This window comes from Pristiophorus japonicus, chromosome 10, assembly GCF_044704955.1.
Source record: "Pristiophorus japonicus isolate sPriJap1 chromosome 10, sPriJap1.hap1, whole genome shotgun sequence".
Taxonomy (NCBI): Eukaryota; Metazoa; Chordata; class Chondrichthyes; family Pristiophoridae; genus Pristiophorus; species Pristiophorus japonicus.
In genome coordinates, this window is record NC_091986.1 from 172,973,924 (window position 1) to 172,994,289 (window position 20,366).

At 49.4% G+C, this 20,366-nt stretch overlaps 1 protein-coding gene across 5 annotated transcripts in view; it reads left to right on the top strand.

Moving 5' to 3' along the window:
- Positions 1–20,366, top strand: part of LOC139275199 (sister chromatid cohesion protein PDS5 homolog B) — a 297,515-nt gene that overhangs the window by 224,023 nt on the left and 53,126 nt on the right. For all 5 annotated transcript variants that reach the window (XM_070892340.1, XM_070892337.1, XM_070892338.1 and 2 more), the window contains 2 exons: positions 14,579–14,711; positions 15,117–15,236. In XM_070892340.1, the coding sequence (XP_070748441.1) occupies positions 14,579–14,711; positions 15,117–15,236 (253 nt within the window). The remainder of the gene's footprint in view (positions 1–14,578; positions 14,712–15,116; positions 15,237–20,366) is intronic.

Consider the following 20,366-nt stretch of genomic DNA (forward strand, 5'->3'; position numbering starts at 1 on the left):
GCCTTCTTAACCACCTTATCCACCTGGCCTGCTACTTTCAGGGATCTGTGGACAAGCACTCCAAGGTCCCTTTGTTCATCTACACTTCTAAGTGGCTTACCATTTCTTGTGTATATCCTTTCCTTATTAGCCCTCCCCAAATGCATCACCTCACACTTCTCTGAATTAAATTCCATTTGCCACTGTTCTGCCCACCTGACCAGTAGATTCATATCCTCCTGCAGTCCATGACTTTACTCTTCATTATCAACCACACAGCCAAATTTAGTGCCACTTCTGAACTTCTCAATCAAATCTAGATCATTGATGTATATCACAAAAAGCAAGGGACCCAGTACTGAGCCCTGCAGAACCTCACTGGGAACTTCCTTCCAGTCATACAAACATCCATCAGCCATTACCCTTTGCTTCCTACCCCCTGCGGCATGTGCTAAGTCCTGGATGCTTAGCGCGGCCTAGACAACCATGTATGCAGGAGGTGTCTCCAGCTTCAACTACTCGAGCTCCGCTTTTCGGAGCTTGAGCGGCGGCGAGAATCAATGTGGTGCATCCGCAAGGCTGAGAGCTACGTGGACAGCACGTTTCAGGAGGTGGTCACCCTGCAGCTTAAAAGCAAGCAGGCAGAAGGGAAGTGGGTGACCATCAGATGGAGTGAGAATGCTTGGCAGGTATTGCAGGAGTTCCCCAGTGAGTCCATCTCGCTTTCCAACTTTTGAGCACCGATGAGGGCAATGGTGCCTCTGGGGAGTGCAGCCAGAGCCAAGTCCAAGGCTCATGGATGGCTCAGCTGTACGGGGTGGGGGGAAGGGACTAAGAATAAAACTGCTGTAGTGGTCAGGGATTCAATATTTAGGGAAATAGAGAGGCATTTCTGCGGCCGTAGACGTGACTCCAGTGTGGTACGTTGCCTCCATGGTGCCAGGGTCAAGGATGTCACAGAGCGGACACAGGGCATTCTGGGGGAGAGGGTGAACTGCTAGAGGTTGTGGTCCATATCGGGACCAACGACATAGGTAGAACGAGGGATGAGGTCCTGCAGGCACAATTTAGGGAGCTGGGAGAAAAATTGAAGGGTAGGACCTCAAAGGAAGTAATCTCCGGGTTACTACCGGTGCCACGTGCTAATGAGTACAAGAATAGAAGGATAGAGAGGATGAATGCGTGGCTGGAGAATTGATGTAGGAGGGAGGACTTTAAATTCCTGAGGCATTGGGATCACTTCTGGGGGAGATGGACCTGTACAAACCAAATGCATTGCACGTCAACAGCACCGTGACCAATATCCTCGAGGGGAGATTCGCTAGTGCTGTTGGGGAGAGTTTAAATTAGCTTGGCAGGTGGCTGGGAACCTGAAAACAAATTCAATCGGGAAGGAGGTAAAGCTGAAATTGGAAAGCAAGAATGTAGAAAGTGAATCTATAAAACAGAGGAAGCAAGGGTTAGTAAGTAGTAATCAAGGCAGTCTTCCTGTGCTAAATGGCATATACTTCAATGCAAGGAGTGTCGCGAATAAGACAGATGAGCTGAGAGCACAGGTTAACACTTGGGAGTATGACATTATAGACATTAGAGACATAGCTGAAAGAGGGGCAGGTTTAACAGCTCTATTCCTGGTTACAGGATTTTTAGATAATTCAGAGAGGGGGGTGTTGTGGTATTGATTAAAGAAACTATTACAGCTGTGAGGAGGAATGATACATTAGTGGGATCATCAGATGAGGCCATATGGGTCGAACTGGAAAATAAAAAAGGGGCGATCACACTGCTGGTCGTGTATTATAGACTCAAACAATGGGAGGAAGATAGAGGAGCAAATATGTCGGCAAATTTCTGTGAAATCCAAAAACCATCGGGCTGTAATCGAAGGGTATTTCAACTATCCTAATATTGATTGGGACAAATTTAGTGTGAAGGGTATAGAGGGTGCGGAATTCTTAAAATGCATCCAAGAGAACTTTTTTAGTCAGTATATAACAAGCCCAACATGAGAGGGCGCGGTTTTCGATTTAATTTTGGGGAATGAAGCTGGGCAGATGGAAGGGGGATCAGTGGAAAAGCACTTGGGTGCCAGTGACCATAATTCAGTCAGATTCAAGGTCGTTATGGACAAGGACAAGGATAGACCAGGAATAAAAGTCCCAAATTGGAGATAAGCTAACTTTTTGCAAAGTTGAGAAGTGATTTGGCCACAGTTGGACTGGAAACAGTTACTTGTAGGTAAATTAGTGTCTGAACAACAGGAGGCATTCAAGGAGGAGATCCGGAGGGCTCAGGCCAAACGTGTCCTTAAAGAAAAAGGGTGGGAATAACCATTCTAGAGCCCTTTGGATACCTGGGGACATACAGGGGAGGATAAGGAAAAAAAGGGAAGATTATGTCACATACCGATTGAACGCTAAATACTGTAGAATCTCTGGAGGAATATAGGACGTTCAGAGGTGAAATATTAGGAATGCTAAGAGAGAGCATGAAAAATTCTTGGCAAGTAAAATTAAGGAAATCCCAAACTATAAATATATTAAGAGCAAGAGGGTAACTCAAGAAAGGGTAGGGCCCATTTGAGATCATGAGGCTAATCTCTATGTAGAGGTGGAAGATGTTGGTATAGTTCTTCATTAATACTTTGCGTCTGTTTTCACAAAGGAAGGGGCAATGCAGATACTGCTATCGAGGAAATGTGTGAAATTTTGGATGAAATAAAAATAGTGAGGAGGAGGAGATATTAAGGGGTTTAGCAGCTTTGAAAGTAGATAAGTCCCCAGACCCAGATGAAATGCATCCCAGGCTGTTGAGCGAAGTAAGAGGAAATAGCAGAGGCCTTGACCATCATTTTCCAGTCCTCTTTGGATTTGGGCACGGTGCTAGAGGACTGCTAATGTGGTATCCTTGTTCAAAAAGGGAGAAAGGGATAGAACGAGTAATTGCAGACCTGTCAGCCTAACCTCAGTGGTGGGAAAATTATTCGAAAAAATCCTGAAGCATAGGATAAATCTACATTTAGAAAGGCAAGGATTAATCAGCGACAGTCAGCACGGATTTGTTAAGGGAAGATCGTGTTTGACTAACCTGATTGAATTTTTTGAGGAGGTAACCAGAAGGGTTGATGAGGGTAGTGCAAACGATGTAATGTATCTGGACTTTAACAAAGCTTTTGATAAGGTCCCACATGGCAGACTGGTCATGAAGGTAAAAGCCCATGGGATCCAGGGCAAAGTGGCAAGTTGGATCCAAAATTGGCTTAGAGGTAGAAAGCAAAGGGTAATGGTTGCTGGATGTTTTTGTGACTGGAAGGATGTTTCCAGTGGGGTTCCGCAGGGCTCAGTACTGGGTCCCTAGCTTTTTGTGGCATACATCAATGATCTAGATTTGAAAATAGGAGGTATGATTAAGAGGTTTGCAGATGACCCTAAAAGTGGCTGTGTGGTTGATGAAGTGGAAAGTCATGGACTGCAGGAGGATATCAATCTATTGGTCAGGTTGGCAGAGTAGCGGCAAATGGAATTTAATTTGAAGAAGTGTGAGGTAATGCACTTGGGGAGGGCTAATAAGGAAAGGTTATATACATTAATCAGTCGGCCACTTAGAAGTGTAGATGAACAAAGAGACCTTGGAGTGCTTGTCCACAGAACTCTTTTTGGGAGGAAACTAAAACATTAAATCGTGTCCCCCCGATCTGGGGGACACACCAAACATTTTCAAGGCCCTTTTTTGAGAGTTTTTTTTTTTGTTTTTATTGGTTTTTTTGGGCACTAAAATCATTTTTTTTTTCTCCAAGTGCCCCCTATAAAAGGGGAGGGGGACACTAAAAACACCGGCAATTAAAACAAATTAAACTTTAAAACATAAAATCAAATTAAAATTTGGTTGCCGGGTGTGATGATGCACTCCAGTCCCTCCGGTGCCCACCTCTCGCGGAAGGCCGCGAGCGTACTGGTGGACACCGCGTGCTCCATCTCCAAGGACACCCTGGACCGGATGTAAGAGCGGAAGAGAGGCAGGCAGTCAGGCTGAACGACCCCCTCGACCGCCCGCTGCCTGGACCGGCTGATGGCCCCCTTGGCCGTGCCCAGGAGCAGTCCTACGAGGAGGCCCTCGGACCTACCCGCTCCCCTCCACACAGGGTGCCCAAAGATCAGGAGTGTCTAACTGAAGTGCAGCCAGAATTTCAGGAGCAGCCCCTTTAAATAATAAAACAGGGGCTGCAACCTCGTGCATTTGATAAAAACATGGAACATGGACTCTTCCAGACCGCAGAAATTGCAGGCGGCCTGGGAGCCCGTGAACCGGCTTAAAAATTTATTGCACTGCACTGCTCCGTGCACCACCCTCCAGGCCAAGTCCCCGATAAATAGTGGGAGGACTCCCGCGTAGAGTGCCCTCCATCGGGGACCCCCGCCTCCTCCGGATGGCAAGATGGTACGCCATGGCGTGTCCGGACGGCAGGCGAGGATGGCAAAGTTGAGAGTCTGCAAGAGCAGCCCGTACAGGAAACCCCTCTGCGCGGAACGGAAAGGCACGGAGGGGATTTCCCCGAGGCGGCTCAAGTGAGGCGCCGGCTCCCGAGGGAGGTTTCGGGGTTTGGCGCCGATGAGGAATTCCGTCCGGACGGGGGTCAGTTCGGACGTGCTTGAGCCTCCTCGATGCACCTAACGGAGTCAGGGCCCAGAGCTGTTTTTAGCGACTCGATGGCATCGGCCACGCAGCGGATGTCGGCCGAATTTAGGCGCCGCGCCAGCGTGTCTGGCGCCATCCAGCCCGCTCCTCCGCCATCGAGCAGGTCCCTGACCCTGGTCACCTCACCAGCCACAGCCCTCTCTTCCGACCGCCACATAAACCCTCGGTCGTGGAGGTATGGATTCCCGAGCAGCGGCTCCTGCAGGACAGCCGCCACTCCAGCCGGCGGAGAGCTGCGCTTGGTGGAGACTTTGTTCCAGACCCTGGTGAGTTCCTTGTAAAAGACAGGCAGCTCCTGGACGGCTCACAAACAGGAGCTGTGTGTCGTAGTTGAGGCCGTGCTGCTGGCGGAAGAAATACGTCGCCAGAGCACACCACCTAGGAGGGGGCTCGACGTAAAGGTATCTCTGCAGGGTCTGAAGATGGAAAGTCGCGAGCTGGGCGCTGACGCACACCAGCGACTGACCGCCCTCAAGCGGGAGACTCAAGACTGCGGCAGAGACCCAGTGCTTCCTGTTGTTCCAGAAGAAATCCACCAGCTTCTTCTGTATCGTGGTGACAAACGCAGGGGGAGGGGTCAAAGTGACCAGCCGGTACCACAGCATGGCGGCCACCAGCTGGTTTATGACGAGCGCTCGACCCCTGTAGGACAGCACTCTGAGCAGTCCTGTCCAGCGCCCTAGGTGAGCGGCGACCTTGGCCTCCAGCTCTTGCCAGTTCGCCGGCCAGGCTTCCTCGTTGGGGCTAAGGTAGACTCCCAGATAGAGGAGATGGGTCGTGCTCCAGGCAAAAGGCCTGAGCTCCTCCGGCAGGGAGTCCACCTGCCACTGACCCACCAGGAGTCCGGAACATTTCTCCCAGTTGATTCTGGCGGAGGATGCGGCCAAGTAAATCTCCTGGCACTCACGCATCCTCCGCAGGTCAGCGGGATCCTCTACCGCGAGGAGCACGTCATCGGCGTAAGCCGAGAGGACGACCTCCACGCCCGGCCCTTGCAGAGCCAGTCCCGTCAACCTCGTCCGCAGGAAAGGCTCCACGCAGACGGCGTATAACTGGCCGGACATGGGGCATCCCTGGCGCACCCCTCTCCCAAAGCGAAGGGGCGCCGTCAAGGACCCGTTAACCTTAATCAGACACTCCGCGGCGGCGTACAAAAGTCGGATCCGGGCGACGAAATGCGTCCCGAACCCGAAAGCGTGCAGAGTCCCGAACAGATAGTCGTGATCCACCCTGTCGAACGCCTTCTCTTGGTCGAGAGATAGGAAGGCGACCGACAGACCAGCCTCCTGGGAATGATGGATGAGGTCCCGGACCAGATGGATGTTATCGTGGATTGTCCGGCCCGGGACCGTGTAGGACTGGTCGGGGTGGATCATGTGGTCCAGCACGGCACCAAGGCGAGCAGACATCGCCCTGGCGAAGATTTTGTAGTCCGTGTTGAGGAGGGAGACCGAGCGCCAGTTCTTAAGGAGGCAGCGATCGCCCTTCTTAAGCAGCAGGACGATTACTGCCCTGCGCCAAGAGAGGGGCATCTCCCCGGTCGCCAGACTTTCCCCCAGGACCCGCGCGTAGTCGCCTCCCAGAACGCCCTGTGGAACTCCACGGTCAGCCTGTCCAGTCCCGGGGCTTTTCCCCTCGAGAGCCGGTCGAGGGCACCGGTCAGCTCCGCCAGGCTTAGCGGAGCTTCCAGATTTTCGGCGTCCTCCGGGCTGACCTTCGGCAGGTCCTCCCACAAAACTCTACGCGTTTCCTCGCTGGACGGCTCCGGAGAGAACAGAGCCCCGTAATATTCAAGGGCCCTGTTGTTGACGCCCTCCGGATCCGAGACGCGAGAGCTGTCGTCGGCCAGCAGCGTCAAGAGCTGCTTACGGACACTCTGCCTTTTTTCCAGCGAGTCGAAGAAGGGGGAGCCGCGGTCCAGATCCCGCAGGAACCGGATCCGCGACCTCACGAACGCGCCTCGGGACCCGACGAGCTGCAGGTCCTTCAGCGCGGCCTTCTTCGCTTCGTACACCGTCCGCAGGGCCGGGTCCCCGACGACTTGACCGAGACGGGATTCCAGGTCGAGCACCTCTTTTTCTAGGCGCCCGACCCTGGCCGCCCGCTTCTTGGTCGACCCCCTCGCGTACTCTTGACAGAAGACGCGGACGTGAGCCTTGCCCACGTCCCACCATAGCCTCAAGGAGGGGAAGCCCCCCTGTTTCCTTCTCCAGTCGGCCCAGAATCGACGGAACGAGTCCTGGAACCGCACGTCCTCCAGCAGCTGGTTGTTAAAGTGCCAGTACGCGGACCCCGTCCTCGCGCGGAGCGAAGCGAGCTCCGCCCACACCAGGTGGTGGTCCGAACACGGCACCGGCCGCATGGAGGCTGCCGGGACGCAGGAAACTTACGCCCGAGACACGTAAAGGCGGTTGATTCTGGACCATCCTACTCCAGGCCTCACCCAAGTAAAGGCGCTGGAGTCGGGGTGGAGATTTCGCCAGACGTCCACCAAGTCGAAGGATCCGACCAGGTCCCTCAACTTCTCCATCGCCGTCATGCTCTGCGGGGCACCGGAGCGGTCCCTCGTCTCGAGGGTGCAGTTAAAATCCCCCCCGAGGACAATGCAGTCGCCGACGTCGAAGGAGCCAAGAAGAGCGGACACTTCGAAGAAGCGCGCTTGCTGCGGGCCAGGCTGAGGGGCGTACACATTCACGAGATGGAGCGGCACGTCCCCCAGGCGAACCGTGATGTGCAGCAAGCGGCCTGGCACGGGCTCCTCGACCTCCAAGATCTCCGGCTGAAAATGCGGGGCCAACAAGATGGCCACCCCACAAGAAGTGGCGGTGAGGTGGCTCATGCGGACCTCTCCTTGCCATTCCAGGAGCCACGTGGCTTCGTCTCCCGGAACGGTGTGGGTTTCTTGCAGGAAGCACACCGCATATTTCCCCTCCCGCAGGAGCGAAAAATTGTTAAATCTACGGCGTGCCTCTCTGCCGCCGTTGATGTTGAGGCTGGCTATGGTTATCTTCATGACAAAAGCATAGTGCAACTTCTACTTAACCTATTGTGGGGGGGAAGTGGAGTCATTTGTTGACCTCCACTCCCTCAGCAGCCTAGCAAGGAACCCTTTGAGCCGGCGCAGCTCAAGGCTTTGCGCCTTTGGCAAGGGCCTGCCCGCAGCCATGGTTTTAGCGGCGGCGCGGACGGACGTGATGAGCAGCCCCGGCTCGGACCATTTTTCCCGGGCCAGATGGGCTCGGTTGCGGCGGCCCCGGCTCTGGGCCAAAAAGTCCCGGAGTTCCTTTTCAGGAATGAGGGGGTCTCAGCAGCGGGCATGAGGAGATCCACTGCCTCACTGGCGATGGACTCGAGATCTTCTCCCGAGTCCCCGTCCCCCTCCGGGAGGTCGCCGCCAGCAGCCAGCCCGTCGACCGCACGAGGTACGGCAAACGGCCCAGCTGCTCCATCTGGCCCTGGCTCTGCCCCGATCCCACCCCCAGGATCGTCGGCAGAGGAGTCCCCACTGGGCTCTTTTAAAAGCGGTGCTGGGTCGGGAAGCGACAGCGGAAGGGATTCCTCCTCAGCCCCAGGAACCGGGGAGCACGGAGAGACCTGGTTTGGGAAATTCTCCAGGTCTACCCAGTCCCCCAGCTCCAAAGTAGGGGGCGAGGGTTGGTGTTCTTCCCCCTCCCCGCCGCCACCCCCCGGCCCAGCGTGTGGATGTATATTACAATTTTTTTAACTTTCATTTTCTGCCGAGTCAAGCAAGTCCCGGGGGAAGTTGGATAAAGGCTGGGCGGGCTCAGGTTCGGCCTTTTCGGCCCCGCCCGCCTCAGTCCCCGGGATGCTCGACCCGGTGGCAACGCATTCCTCCGCTGGCCCCGCGCCCCCCACGACAGGCAGATCTTCCACGCCATCCCCAGGAGGCAGAGGCTGGGCAGCCTCGACTACCCCACCCTCCCCGGGGACAGATTCCTTTTGCCTGCGGCGCAGTTTGGGGGCGTTGGTGGGGGACGCGGAACACGCGGTGGGCACCGACTCCTCCGCGGAGGGATGTTGTTCCTCCTCCGCCTCATTGGAGCGGCGCCTCCTTTTGTTCCTGGGGGTGCGCGGAGGCAGGGAGACCTCCATGTCTGCCGAAGCCTCCCGCTCCACTCCCCCCTTTTTCTTATCTTGCCTGCGCCCGAGCCCCTCTGTGGTATTGGTTACGGGCTCAGGGCACCCCGTGCTCGCCGATGACGGGGTTGGGCTGAGCGCGGTGATCAAACTGTCTGGCGCACTGAGGGGACCCGCCTCGAGATGTTTCGCCTTCCTCCGCGCCGCCTTTCCGATCGGACGCTCTCCCTCTCTCTTTCCCCCCCCCCCCCCAGCCAGAGGCCGTGAAAACAAAGGCCCCCGACGATGCCCGCGCACCTACGGCTCCCGGCACGTGGACGCAACTAGGGGGATGGGTGGCGGCGGCCTTGTCCGCCTTCGGTGGTTTGGCGGCCTTGGAGGCAGGGCAGTTCTTGCGAACGTGCCCCACCTCCCGACAGGCATGGCACCGCACGCCGTCCGACGTCCAGAAGACACGGTAGGCAGTCCCCTTGTGCACCACATTAAAATTACCCTCTGTCGTCTCCTCCCGCGCCAGCCGGACAAAAAGCTGGCGGCGGAAGGAGAATACATGGCGCAGGCTGTTCTCCCTGAGGTGGAGCGGTATGGGGTTAATCCCTGACCTTACCTCCCCCAGTTGGTATAGGTGAGGGAGGAGGAGCTCAGCGGGAACAAAGGGCGGGACGTTTGAAAGGATGACCCTCTGCGCGGTGGCCTCGAGAGGGTCCACCGGCAGGAACGTCCCGCCCACCGTGAGCCCCTTTTCAATGGCCAGGGACACCGCCCGCTCCGACCCAGGAAGAATACCGCCTTCCCAGACATCTTGGAGGCCGCGACAATGGCCGAGGGGCCGACTACCCCAGCCATCGCCCGCACGCAGTCCTCAATGCTCATTGTGGGGTGAGTGTAGCTCTTGACCCCGTGTTTTTTTGTAATTAGTTTAAATGGTGGCAGGGCAGCAGGAGGCGCCGTGGATGTGGACGCCGCCTGCGCGTCCGTCTTAGCTGGCCCTGCCACCGGCGTGGATGGGGTCGCCATGACGGCGTCCCTTTAAGGGCTACACCCACCCCAAAGTCACAGGCCTTAATGCTCTTTAATTGGCCTCGTTGGTGTTTGAGCAGAGGGAGCTCTTAGTGGGGCACACCTCTCCCCTAGTTAACGATTGGGGAGGGGCCTTGCTCCCTCTACTCAATTGTCTTAATTTAATTTTAATTAAAGGAGGAAAGGGGCTCAGAGAGGGGAGAGAGAGAGAGAGAGGGGGGGGTGGGAAAGAGGGAAGCTGAGGGGGCAGGTCTCCTCTCACAGCGGTGGGTGGGTGTTTTTCTGGGGTGCACTCCCCACATGATGGAAAAACCAGACACAGACTTATAGGATGGTCTTCGGGTGGGGGGGAGAAGATGTCTTCACCTGGGGCAGCTGGAGCCACCCAGGCACACACTCCCAACGATGTTTAAATAGGGTGATTAATGATTCTTCAGCCAGGTAGCTCCAGCTATCCCAGGCTAGGCAATGGGGGAGGGGTGCTTCAGTGGTGTGTGGGGCCTAGCTGTAAGCAAGACCCCCCCCCCACACACACACACCCCCTGAGATGTTCCAGGCCTCGAAGAAATCTTCTTTTCTCCCCCCACCAATAAAACAATGTCTTTAGGGGACTGCACCAACACCCACCTGTAGAATGTTGTAGAGTCTCCCTCCTTCCACACAGGATGTTGTTGTTCTTTCCCCCTCTCTCCAACTCTCTGTAGAAGTAATGAAGTTGTTGAATTGTCTGCTCTCCTCTCCCTCTGGATGAATTGGAATTGTAGTAAGCCCCTTCCTCCTCTTCCTGGGCTGTTTCACAGGGCTCACAAAGGCCTTCCAGGCAGGAGCAACAGCAGGGAGCTCCTTCTCTCATTGCAGCACAGCTCCAAGTGAATAGGCCATGCCTCCAACAGCTCCACCATTGGTCCACAGATCCCTGAAAGTAGCAGGCCGGGTGGATAAGGTGGTGAAGAAGGCATACGGAATGCTTGCCTTTATTGGCCGAGGCATAGAATATAAGAGCAGGGAGGTTATGCTTAAATTGTATAATACTTGGTTAGGCCACAGCTGGAGTACTGCGTGCAGTTCTGGTCGCTGTATTATAGTGATTGCACTGGAGAGCGTGTGGAGGAGATTTACGAGGATGCTTCCTGGAATGGAGAATCTTAGTTATGAGGACAGATTGGATAGGCTGGATTTGTTCTCCTTGGAACAGAGGAGGCTGAGAGGAAACCTCATTGAGATGTGTAACATTTTGAGGGGCTTGAATATAGTGTATCGTAAGGGTCTGTTTCACTTGGTGGAGGGGTCTATTATGAGGGGGCAGAGTTTTAAGGTGGTTGGTGGAAGGTTCAGAGTGGATTTGAGGGGAAGCTGCTTCACGCAGAGGGTTGTTGGGGTCTGGAGCTCACTGCCTGGAAGGGTGGTAGAGGCAGACACCCTCACCATGTTTAAAAGGTGCTTGGATGGGCACTTCAAGTGCCGTAACTTGCAAGGTTACGGAACGAGAGCTGATAAGTGGGATTAGATTGGATAAACCTCTTGTTGGCTGCCGCAGATACGATGGTAAGTACTGCAGGGAATCGATTACTGCCCGAGTGATGATCTGGACTAGTTTTGATCGCCTGGATGGGTTGGAGAGGAATTTTCCCAGATTTTTTTTCCCCCCAATTGGCCTGGGTTTTTAATCTTTTTTCCTCTCCCAGGTGGTCGCATGGCTCCGGTTGAGGTGGAGTGTAAAATGTTGCAATGCATGGGGTGTCGCAGTTGTGTGGGGTGGACTGGTTGGGCTGGATGCTCTTTACCTTTCTGCCATTGTTCACTGTTCATAGGTTTACATGTAACCTTCAGGGCTGCTGACTGAGGGCCGTGTGGCTCTTTGCCGGCCGACGCGGACATGATGGGCCGAAATGGTCGTCTGCGCTGTAGATTTCTGTTTCTATGTAAGCCAATTTTGGATCCAACTTGCCACTTTACCCTGGATCCCATGGGCTTTTACCTTCGTGACCAGTCTGCCATGTGGGACCTTATCAAAAGCTTTGCTCAAGTCCATATACACTACATTCTACGCTCATCGACCTTCCTGGTTACCTCATCAAAAAATTCAATCAGGTTAGTCAGATACGACCTTCCCTTAACGAGTCCATGCTGACTGTCCCTAATTAATCCTTGTCTTTCTAAATGTAGATTTATCTTGTCCTTAAGGATTTTTTCCAATAATTTTCCCAACACTGAGGTTAGGCTGACAGGTCTGCAATTACACGTTCTATCCCTTTCTCCGTTCTTAAACAAGGATACCACATTATCAGTCCTCCGGCACCATGCCTGAATCCAAAGAGGACTGGAAAATAATGGTCAAGGCCTCTGTAATTTCCTCTTTTGCTTCGCTCAACAGCCTGGGATGCATTTCATCCGGCCCTGGGGACTTATCCACTTTCAAAGCTTCTGAACCCTATAATACCTCCTCTTTCACTGTTTGTTTGTGAAATTCTGGATGAAATAAACACTCTTCCTCGATAGCAGTATCTGCATTGCCGCTATCTTTTGTGAAAACAGACTCAAAGTATTCATTAAGAACCCTACCCACATCTTCCGCCTCCACACACACACATTACCCTCGTGGTCTCTAATAGGCCCTACCCTTTCTTTAGTTATCCTCTTGCTCCTAATATATTTGTAGAACATCTTTGGGTTTTCCTTGATTTTACTTGCCAAGAACTTTTCATGCTCGTAGCATTCCTAATATCCTTTTTAATTTCACCTCTGAACTTTCTGTATTCCTCCAGAGATTCTACAGTATTTAGCCGTCAGTATATGACATAATCGTCCCTTTTTTTTCTTTATCCTCCCCTGTATGTCCCGAGGTACCCAGGGGGCTCTAGAATTATTATTCCCATACTTTTTCTTTGAGCACATATTTGGCCTGAGCCCTCCAGATCATCATAAATGTCTCCCTCTGTTTCGACACTGATTTACCTTCAAGTAGCTGTTTCCAGTCCACTTCTCAACTTAGCAAAGTTAGCTTTTCTCCAATTGGGACTTTTATTCCTGGTCTATCCTTGTCCTTATCCATAGCTACCTTGAATCTGACTGGCTGGTGGCCGTGCCTTCAGCTGTTTGGGCCCTAAGTTCTGGAACTCCCTCTCTAAACTTCTCCGCGTCTCTACCTCTCTTTCCTCCTTCAAGGCACTCCTTAAAATCTACCTCTTTAACCAAGATTTTGGTCATCTGCCTTCATTTCTTTTGTGGCTCGGTGTCAAATTGATCAACTTTGTCTTGTAACACTGCTGTGAAGCGCCTTGGGATGTTTTACTACATTAAAGGTGCAATGTAAATAAACGTTGTTAATAAATATTTAACTGTTTCCCTCCATCTCCAAATTACTTCCCACCATTTTGCTCAGTTTTCGTGCATTTGTCTAGCGAGTGCTTATTTTTTTTTAAAACATTAATTATGAAGTCTATTTATCTTTTGAATTCACCTTGATTACAGTCAGGATAAACATACATTTATCCTCAAGATGCTTCAAAGTGTTTCACAGCCAATTAATTATTTTGAAAAATAATCACTGTTACTCAATAAGAAGACATAACATACAGCTCATTAGAGTCCAAAGCAGCTCTGTACTGGCAGTTAGAAAAAACTGTTGGAATTAAAGCAGACTCGTGGAAACAAAATTGTTAAGAATTGGGGTTGTGAATAATGACAATCCAGTCATCCCTTTCCTTTTGACAATAGGATGTTGTCTCTGGCTGCATCCCTCAAGTTGGCAGTTTCACATGACACAAGTGAGCCACTTGTTAACAAAGCTCATTGGCCTTGCTTCTAGAGTCCAGCAAAAGCTAAAGGATCTGGCCATCAATTTTTTATGCTTAATTTAATTAAAGGAAAATAGATGAGACTTAAAGACAAAACAAAAATGCTATGTAATTTCACTGTAGCTTTGGGACAGTGCATCTACCATATACAAATTAACTCATTTAAATTTGCAACTTAATGATGAATTTCTTATACACCATTCCTGATTCTGAATCGGATGGCTGGGGCTAATAGAGTCCTATCCCATTGGCACCTGAAAAGCACAGGTCCTGTATTTACTCTGAACTAGATTGCCTAATCTAAAATAGGAGCAAGAGCTACTAGCTATGCCTTCAAAATAAAGTGCACACCCACCTTTTTAACCTTTGGTTGGCAGAATATTGCTTCTGTTTTTTTCATAATTTGTGTCAGCATCTGAAAGAGGACTCGATGATCAAAGCAAATAATGGAAGAGTTTGTGTTAACATAACCTTATCACGTCTCTCAAATGTCTCGCACTGCTTCACATACAATGAATTACCTTTTGGAAGTGGAGTAACTGCTGTGTAGTAGTAGTACCCCTGTTGAGTTCCATTTTTTAAGGTGGGAGGAGATTTTGAGCACAATAGGAGAAAGCTGCAGATCCAAAAACGTGTAGTGGTGTTTTGTGTAACCCGAGGGTCATTTAATTGAAATGTACCGCAAGATAATTGGTGATTTGTAGGAGCACCTGACAGATTATTTTCTGACTTCAAAACAAAATGCCTGTTTGTTGGTTATGAAAACTATTTAAACGTTTTTTTAAAATTAGTTAGTAAGAACATTTGGAAAAATCGGTTGCTGCTGTGGTAATGCTAAAGCTACTTCATCAGAGGTTCTGAATTGAAGTGCAAATGAGCAAGTATGCCTGTTTTAGTAAGACACTAAAATTGGAAATCCATCCATCTTATTCGGGAAATTGGATTCTTAAGTCATAACTTAAATTCTCTATTTTAATTATGTCCTCCAGGTGCTTATGGTTTATGCTTGAAATCCTAATGGTTAAAAATGAAAACAACAGTCATGCTTTTATCAGAAAAATGGTGGAAAACATAAAACAAACAAAAGATGTGCAGGGGCCAGATGATCCAAAGACGAATGAGGTTTGTCTTTAAATTTTGATGTGAATAATTGGGATATATTGCAGCTTGTATTTTTGCAGAATTCTGTAGTTAATGGCTGTAGCACTTCATTTGAGTGTGCCATTGAGATCTTTAATGAGGTACATGGATACAAGCATGTACTCATTTCTGACTCTCGTCTTGCTATGGCATTGCTGTTGCAATCTCTTCGTTCTATTTGGTCAGTATCTTTCAGAAGGAATTTGATGATTTTAAAATATTACCAAGTGATGCTATTTAAGTGAAAGTTGGTGGTTGGATGATAACATCAAGGAATAACATAAATGTGCTTTTCAAAATCTTAATCATTCCACTGACCCTTAATACGGTTTCTTATTTCTCTTAAAAATATTAATCTGCAAAGCTTACATCTTTGTTTCCTTTTAGAAATTATACACGGTTTGTGATGTTGCGATGAACATCATCATCTCTAAAAGTACTACCTACAGCCTGGAGTCTCCGAAGGACCCAGTCCTTCCTGCTAAATATTTCACTCATCCTGATAAGGTGTGTACAGTCAATTCATTTTAGTAGGTGAAACTTATTTTCAAAAATCTCCCAAGCTATCCACTTGCTGATTCCCATGTTTACATTCCTGATTACATTTTGATATGAGCAAATGAGTATATATTAAATATTCAGTTACATGATGATGTGTATTAGTATCACATTATTGTAAAATTCCTTTGGAAATAGTGCATCACTGTATTAATTATTATTTGAATAGAATTCATCTGTTTTTGCCTTTATTTTTAAATTACAACAAATTTTGGATAATGAAAGCACTGTGCTTTTGTTGCATGCTATCTGTATTGAACTAACTAACACTGGAGGAAGAAAGTGTTAAACCTGCACAATTCATTGGTTAGAGTACAGTTAAAATATTGTGACCTACTTTAGGAAGAATGTCAAGGCCAAGGAGAAAGTGCAGAAGCTATTCATTTAAGGTAATAGTTGGGATGAGAGGCTTCAGCTATGAAACTGGGGGTTTTTGTATTAAAACAAAGGTGAAGAGAAGACTTGATAGCAATGTTCAAAATTGTGAAGGGTTTTGTTTATAGTTAGTCGGGAAAAACTATTTCCACTGGTGTTGAGTCATTAAGTGTCAGATCAAAGAACAAAGTGAACGGTCGAGGGAGAAAATTTAACGAGTGACTATTGATGATAATACTGTGCGGCTTTGCGCATGTGCCACGCCACCAACAAATTTGCACATGCGCAACTCTGCGTTGCATTGTGTTCGCACATGCACAATTCGGCACCACCGAATTTGGTAGTGGTAGGGAACAGTATAGTCAGGGGAATAGATACTGTTCTCTGCAGCCGTGACAGGGAGTTATGGAGGTTGTGTTGCCTGCCCGGTTAAGGATATCTCCTCGCAGCTGGAAAATAACTTGAAATAGGAGAGGGAGGCTCCAGTTGTCGTGTTCCATGTAAGAACCAATGATAGAACTAAGAATGAGATTCTGCTGAAGGAGTTGAGGAGCTAGGTCTAAATTAATAAGGAGAACCTCAAGGTGGCAGGACCAAGATGGCGCCTGGAACGGCAGCTCCCTAGGGAGCTCTGCTGAACATTTTTACCCGTGGCTATCCAATACCATCCTACACCTTCTCTTCCCCCAAACTCTTCCCCCACCACTGTTTAAGTCTAAGCTTTAGTCCCTACCCCCGGCTCTAAATGCGGGTGATTTCCCACCCCGCAAAGCATAAACCCATGCAGCATGGATACCAACCTGGGTCCACCTATCAGATCTCTGCGCAGCACCAAGAATCTCCTGGAACTCGCTCTCCCTCCAGATTCTGAGGTCTGAACTCTGTCCTCCCTCTCCCGATCTGGCGGTGTCCTTCGGAGACCGACTGGCCAGCTCCGAGCCGGCCTCGGCGGCGACTTCGTAGTCCTTTCGGCCAGCGAGCTCGTAGTCTTTTCGGCCGGCGACCCAAACTGCGGAAGCGAAAACAGCTGGAGTAGCAGCAGCAAAGCCACTGTCTGGCATGTGGCACGGATAATGGCGGCGGCCAGTCTGACTTCTCCCACGACCCTTCAAGAAGCTAAAATGGAGCAGGGCCCCAGTGTCTCTCATCCCCTCCCCTCATCACACCTCAGATCTCCTATCTCCTATCACCTCTCCTGAAGGCGCTGCTCAGTGCCGAGCTTAGGGCCCACACCCCACCATAGGCAATTAGGCCCATACAGTCGAGCCTGGTCTCCAGTCGTCTCAGACCCCCTTGCCACTGGACCAACACCTTGCTTTGCTAAACCCGTGTGCTGGACAGACCGCCTAATCCGTTCCGTTATCAACATTAATATAGCCCCAAAAATCAACGCCGGGGCACTCAAAGACCCAGCTAAGAGAGCCCTATACAGCCACCGCCTCACTGCCAACCTGGCGACCCTTGATGACCCCGAGGCGCAGAAAGCCTACAGTGCTTGGTCTGCCCTCCAAGCCACCATAACCAGTGTCTGCGAAGAGACGCTTGGTCACTCAACCAGGAAACACCAGGACTGGTTTGATGAGAATGACTAGAAGATCCAGGTGACACTTAGCTGGATGGCAGGGCGAGCTGTGAGGAGGATGCTAAGAGGCTGCAGTGTGACTTGGACAGGTTAGGTGAATGGGCAAATGCATGGCAGATGCAGTATAATGTGGATAAATGTGAGGTTATCCACTTTGGTGGCAAAAACAGGAAGGCAGATTATTATCTGAATGGTGACCGATTAGTAAAAGGGGAGATGCAACGAGACCTGGGTGTCATGGTACATCAGTTATTGAAGGTCGGCATGCAGGTACAGCAGGCAGGAAAGAAAGCAAATGGCATGCTGGCCTTCGTAGCGAGGGGATTTGAGTATCGGAGCAGGGAGGTCTTGCTGCAGTTGTACAGGGCCTTGGTGAGACCACACCTAGAGTATTTTGTGCAGTTTTGGCCTCCTAATCTGAGGAAGAACGTGCTTGCTGTTGAGGGAGTGCAGCGAAGGTTCACCAGACTGATTCCCGGGATGGCAGGACTGACACATAAGGAAATACTGGATCGGCTTGGCTTCTACTCAATTTAGAAGAATGAGAGGGGATCTCATAGAAACATATACAATTCTGATGTGACTGGACAGGTTAGATGCAGGAAGAATGTTTCCGATGTTGGGCAAGTCCAGAACCAGAGGACACAGTCTAAGGATGAGGGGTAAGCCATATAGGACAGAGATGAGGAGAAACTTTTTCACCCAGAGAGTTGTGAACCTGTTGAATTCTCTGTCACAGAAAGTTGTGGAGTCCAGTTCATTGGACATATTCAAAAGGGAGTTAGATGTGGCCCTTATGGCTAAAGGGATCTGGGTATGGAGAGAAGGCAGGGGTGGGGTACTGAGGGCATGATCAGCCATGATATTGAATGGTGGTGCAGGCTCCAAGGACCAAATGGCCTGCTCCTGCACCTATTTTCTATGTTTCTATAAATCTCAACAAAAATGAATTCCATTGAGAAATAAAAACTACACAGGAAAAGTGATCCATCTGTGGCTAACTGAAGAAGTTAAGGATAGCATTAGATTGAAAGAAGAAGCTTATAATGTTGCAAAGAATAGTAGTAAGCCAGACGATTGGGAGAGTTTCAGAAACCAGCAAAGACCAAAAAATCGATAAGGGAAACAAATATTGAGAAAACTAGCAAGAAATATAAAAAACAGATTGTAAGAGCTTCTACAAGTATATGACAAGGAAGTGAGTAGCAAAGGTAAACATTGGTCCCTTAAAGGCTGAGGCAAGAGATTATTATGGGGAATAAGGAAATGGCAGAAATGTTGACCAAATATTTTGTATCTGTCTTCACAGTAGAAGATACAAAAAGCATACCTAAAATGGTGGGGAACCAAGGGTCTAATGAGGGTGAGGATCTTAATGTAATTAATATAAATAGAGAAACTAATGGGATTAAAAACCGACAAATCCCCTGGACTTGATGGCCTATATCCGAGGCTTCGAAAAGAGGTGGCTACAGAGATAGTGGTTTCATTGGTTTTGATCTTCAAAATTTCCTAGATTCTAAAACGCTCTCAGTGGATTGAAAGGTAGCATAGTAACACCACTATTCAAGAAAGAAGGGAGAGCGAAAACGGGGAAATGCAGGTCAGTTGGCCTGACATCAGTCATCGGGAAAATGTTGGACTCCATTGTTCAGCAAGTGGTATCAGGGCACCTAGAAAATCATAACGTCATTGGGCAGAGTCAACATGATATTATGAAAGGGAAATCGTGTTTAACAAATGTATTTGTTTTTTGAGGATATAACTATCAGGGTAAATAAAGGGGAACCAATGGATGGAATATATTTTGATTTCTAAAAGGCATTCGATAAGTTGCAACATAAAACGTTATTACATAAAATAAGGGCTCATGGGATCGGAAGTAATGTATTCACATGGATAGAGGATTGGTTAACGGACAGAAAACAGAGTATGGTTGAACGGTTCTTTTTCATGTTGGCAGGCTGTCGCTTGTGTGGTGCCACAAGGGCCTCAGCTATATTCAATCTGTGTTAATGACCTAGATGAAGGGACTGAGTGTAATGTATCCAAGTTTGCTGCGATACATAGCTCGGTGGGACAGTCAGCTGTGAGGAAAACACAATGTGTCTGCAAAGGGATATAGATAGACAAAGTGAGTGGGCAGTAAGATGGAGTATAATGTAGGGAAATGTGAGGTTATTCACTTTGGTAGGAAGAATAGAAAAACAGATTTTTTTTAAAATGGTGAGAAACTTTTAAATGTTGTGTTCAGAGAGATTTGGGTGTTCTTGTGCAAGAAACACAGCTAGCATGCAGGTACAGCAAGCCAGTAGGAAGGCAAATGGCATGTTGCCCTTTATTGCAAGGGGGTTGGAGTACATGAGTAAGAAAGTCTTGCGACAATTGGTGCCTTGGTGAGACCACTTCTGAAGTACTGTTCACCGTTTTAGTCTCCTTATCTAAGGAAGGATATACTTGCCTTGGGCGCGGCGCAACAAAGGTTCACGAGATTGATTCCTGAAATGAGGGGGCTGTCTTAGAAACATAGAAATTTACAGCGCAGAAGGAGGCCATTTCGGCCAATCGTGTTCACCCCAGCCGACAAAGAGCCGCACGGCCCTCGGTCAGCAGCCATGAAGGTTACATATAAACCTATATAAGCCATCAAGATCTTATATCGATGGCCTCTAGTTGTGCTTTTCCACACAAGTGGAAACACTCTCTCTGTATGCACTCTTATCAAAACCTTTCTTAATTTAAAGACCTCTATTGGGTCACCCCTCAGCCTTCTTTCAAGAGGAAGGGGACCCAGCCTGTTCCTCCTTTCCTGATGTGTATATCCTCGCATTTCTGGCATCATCCTTGTGGGTCTTCTCTGCACCCTCTCCGGTGTCTCTATATCCTTTTTATAGTATGGCGACCAGAACTGTACGAAGCCTGTGTGGTGGCTGGTGTGCAACAGCCACCACACGTTAAAAATCCACGCACAGGGAACTTCTACCCTTCAACATGTAGTTCGGGATCTGGAATATCAGGTGCTTTATTGAAACACCTGAGAACTCATCCCTTTTTAGTGTGGAAGCAAGTCATCCTCGATACGAGGGACCGCCTAAGATATAAACCTATGAACAATGACGGAA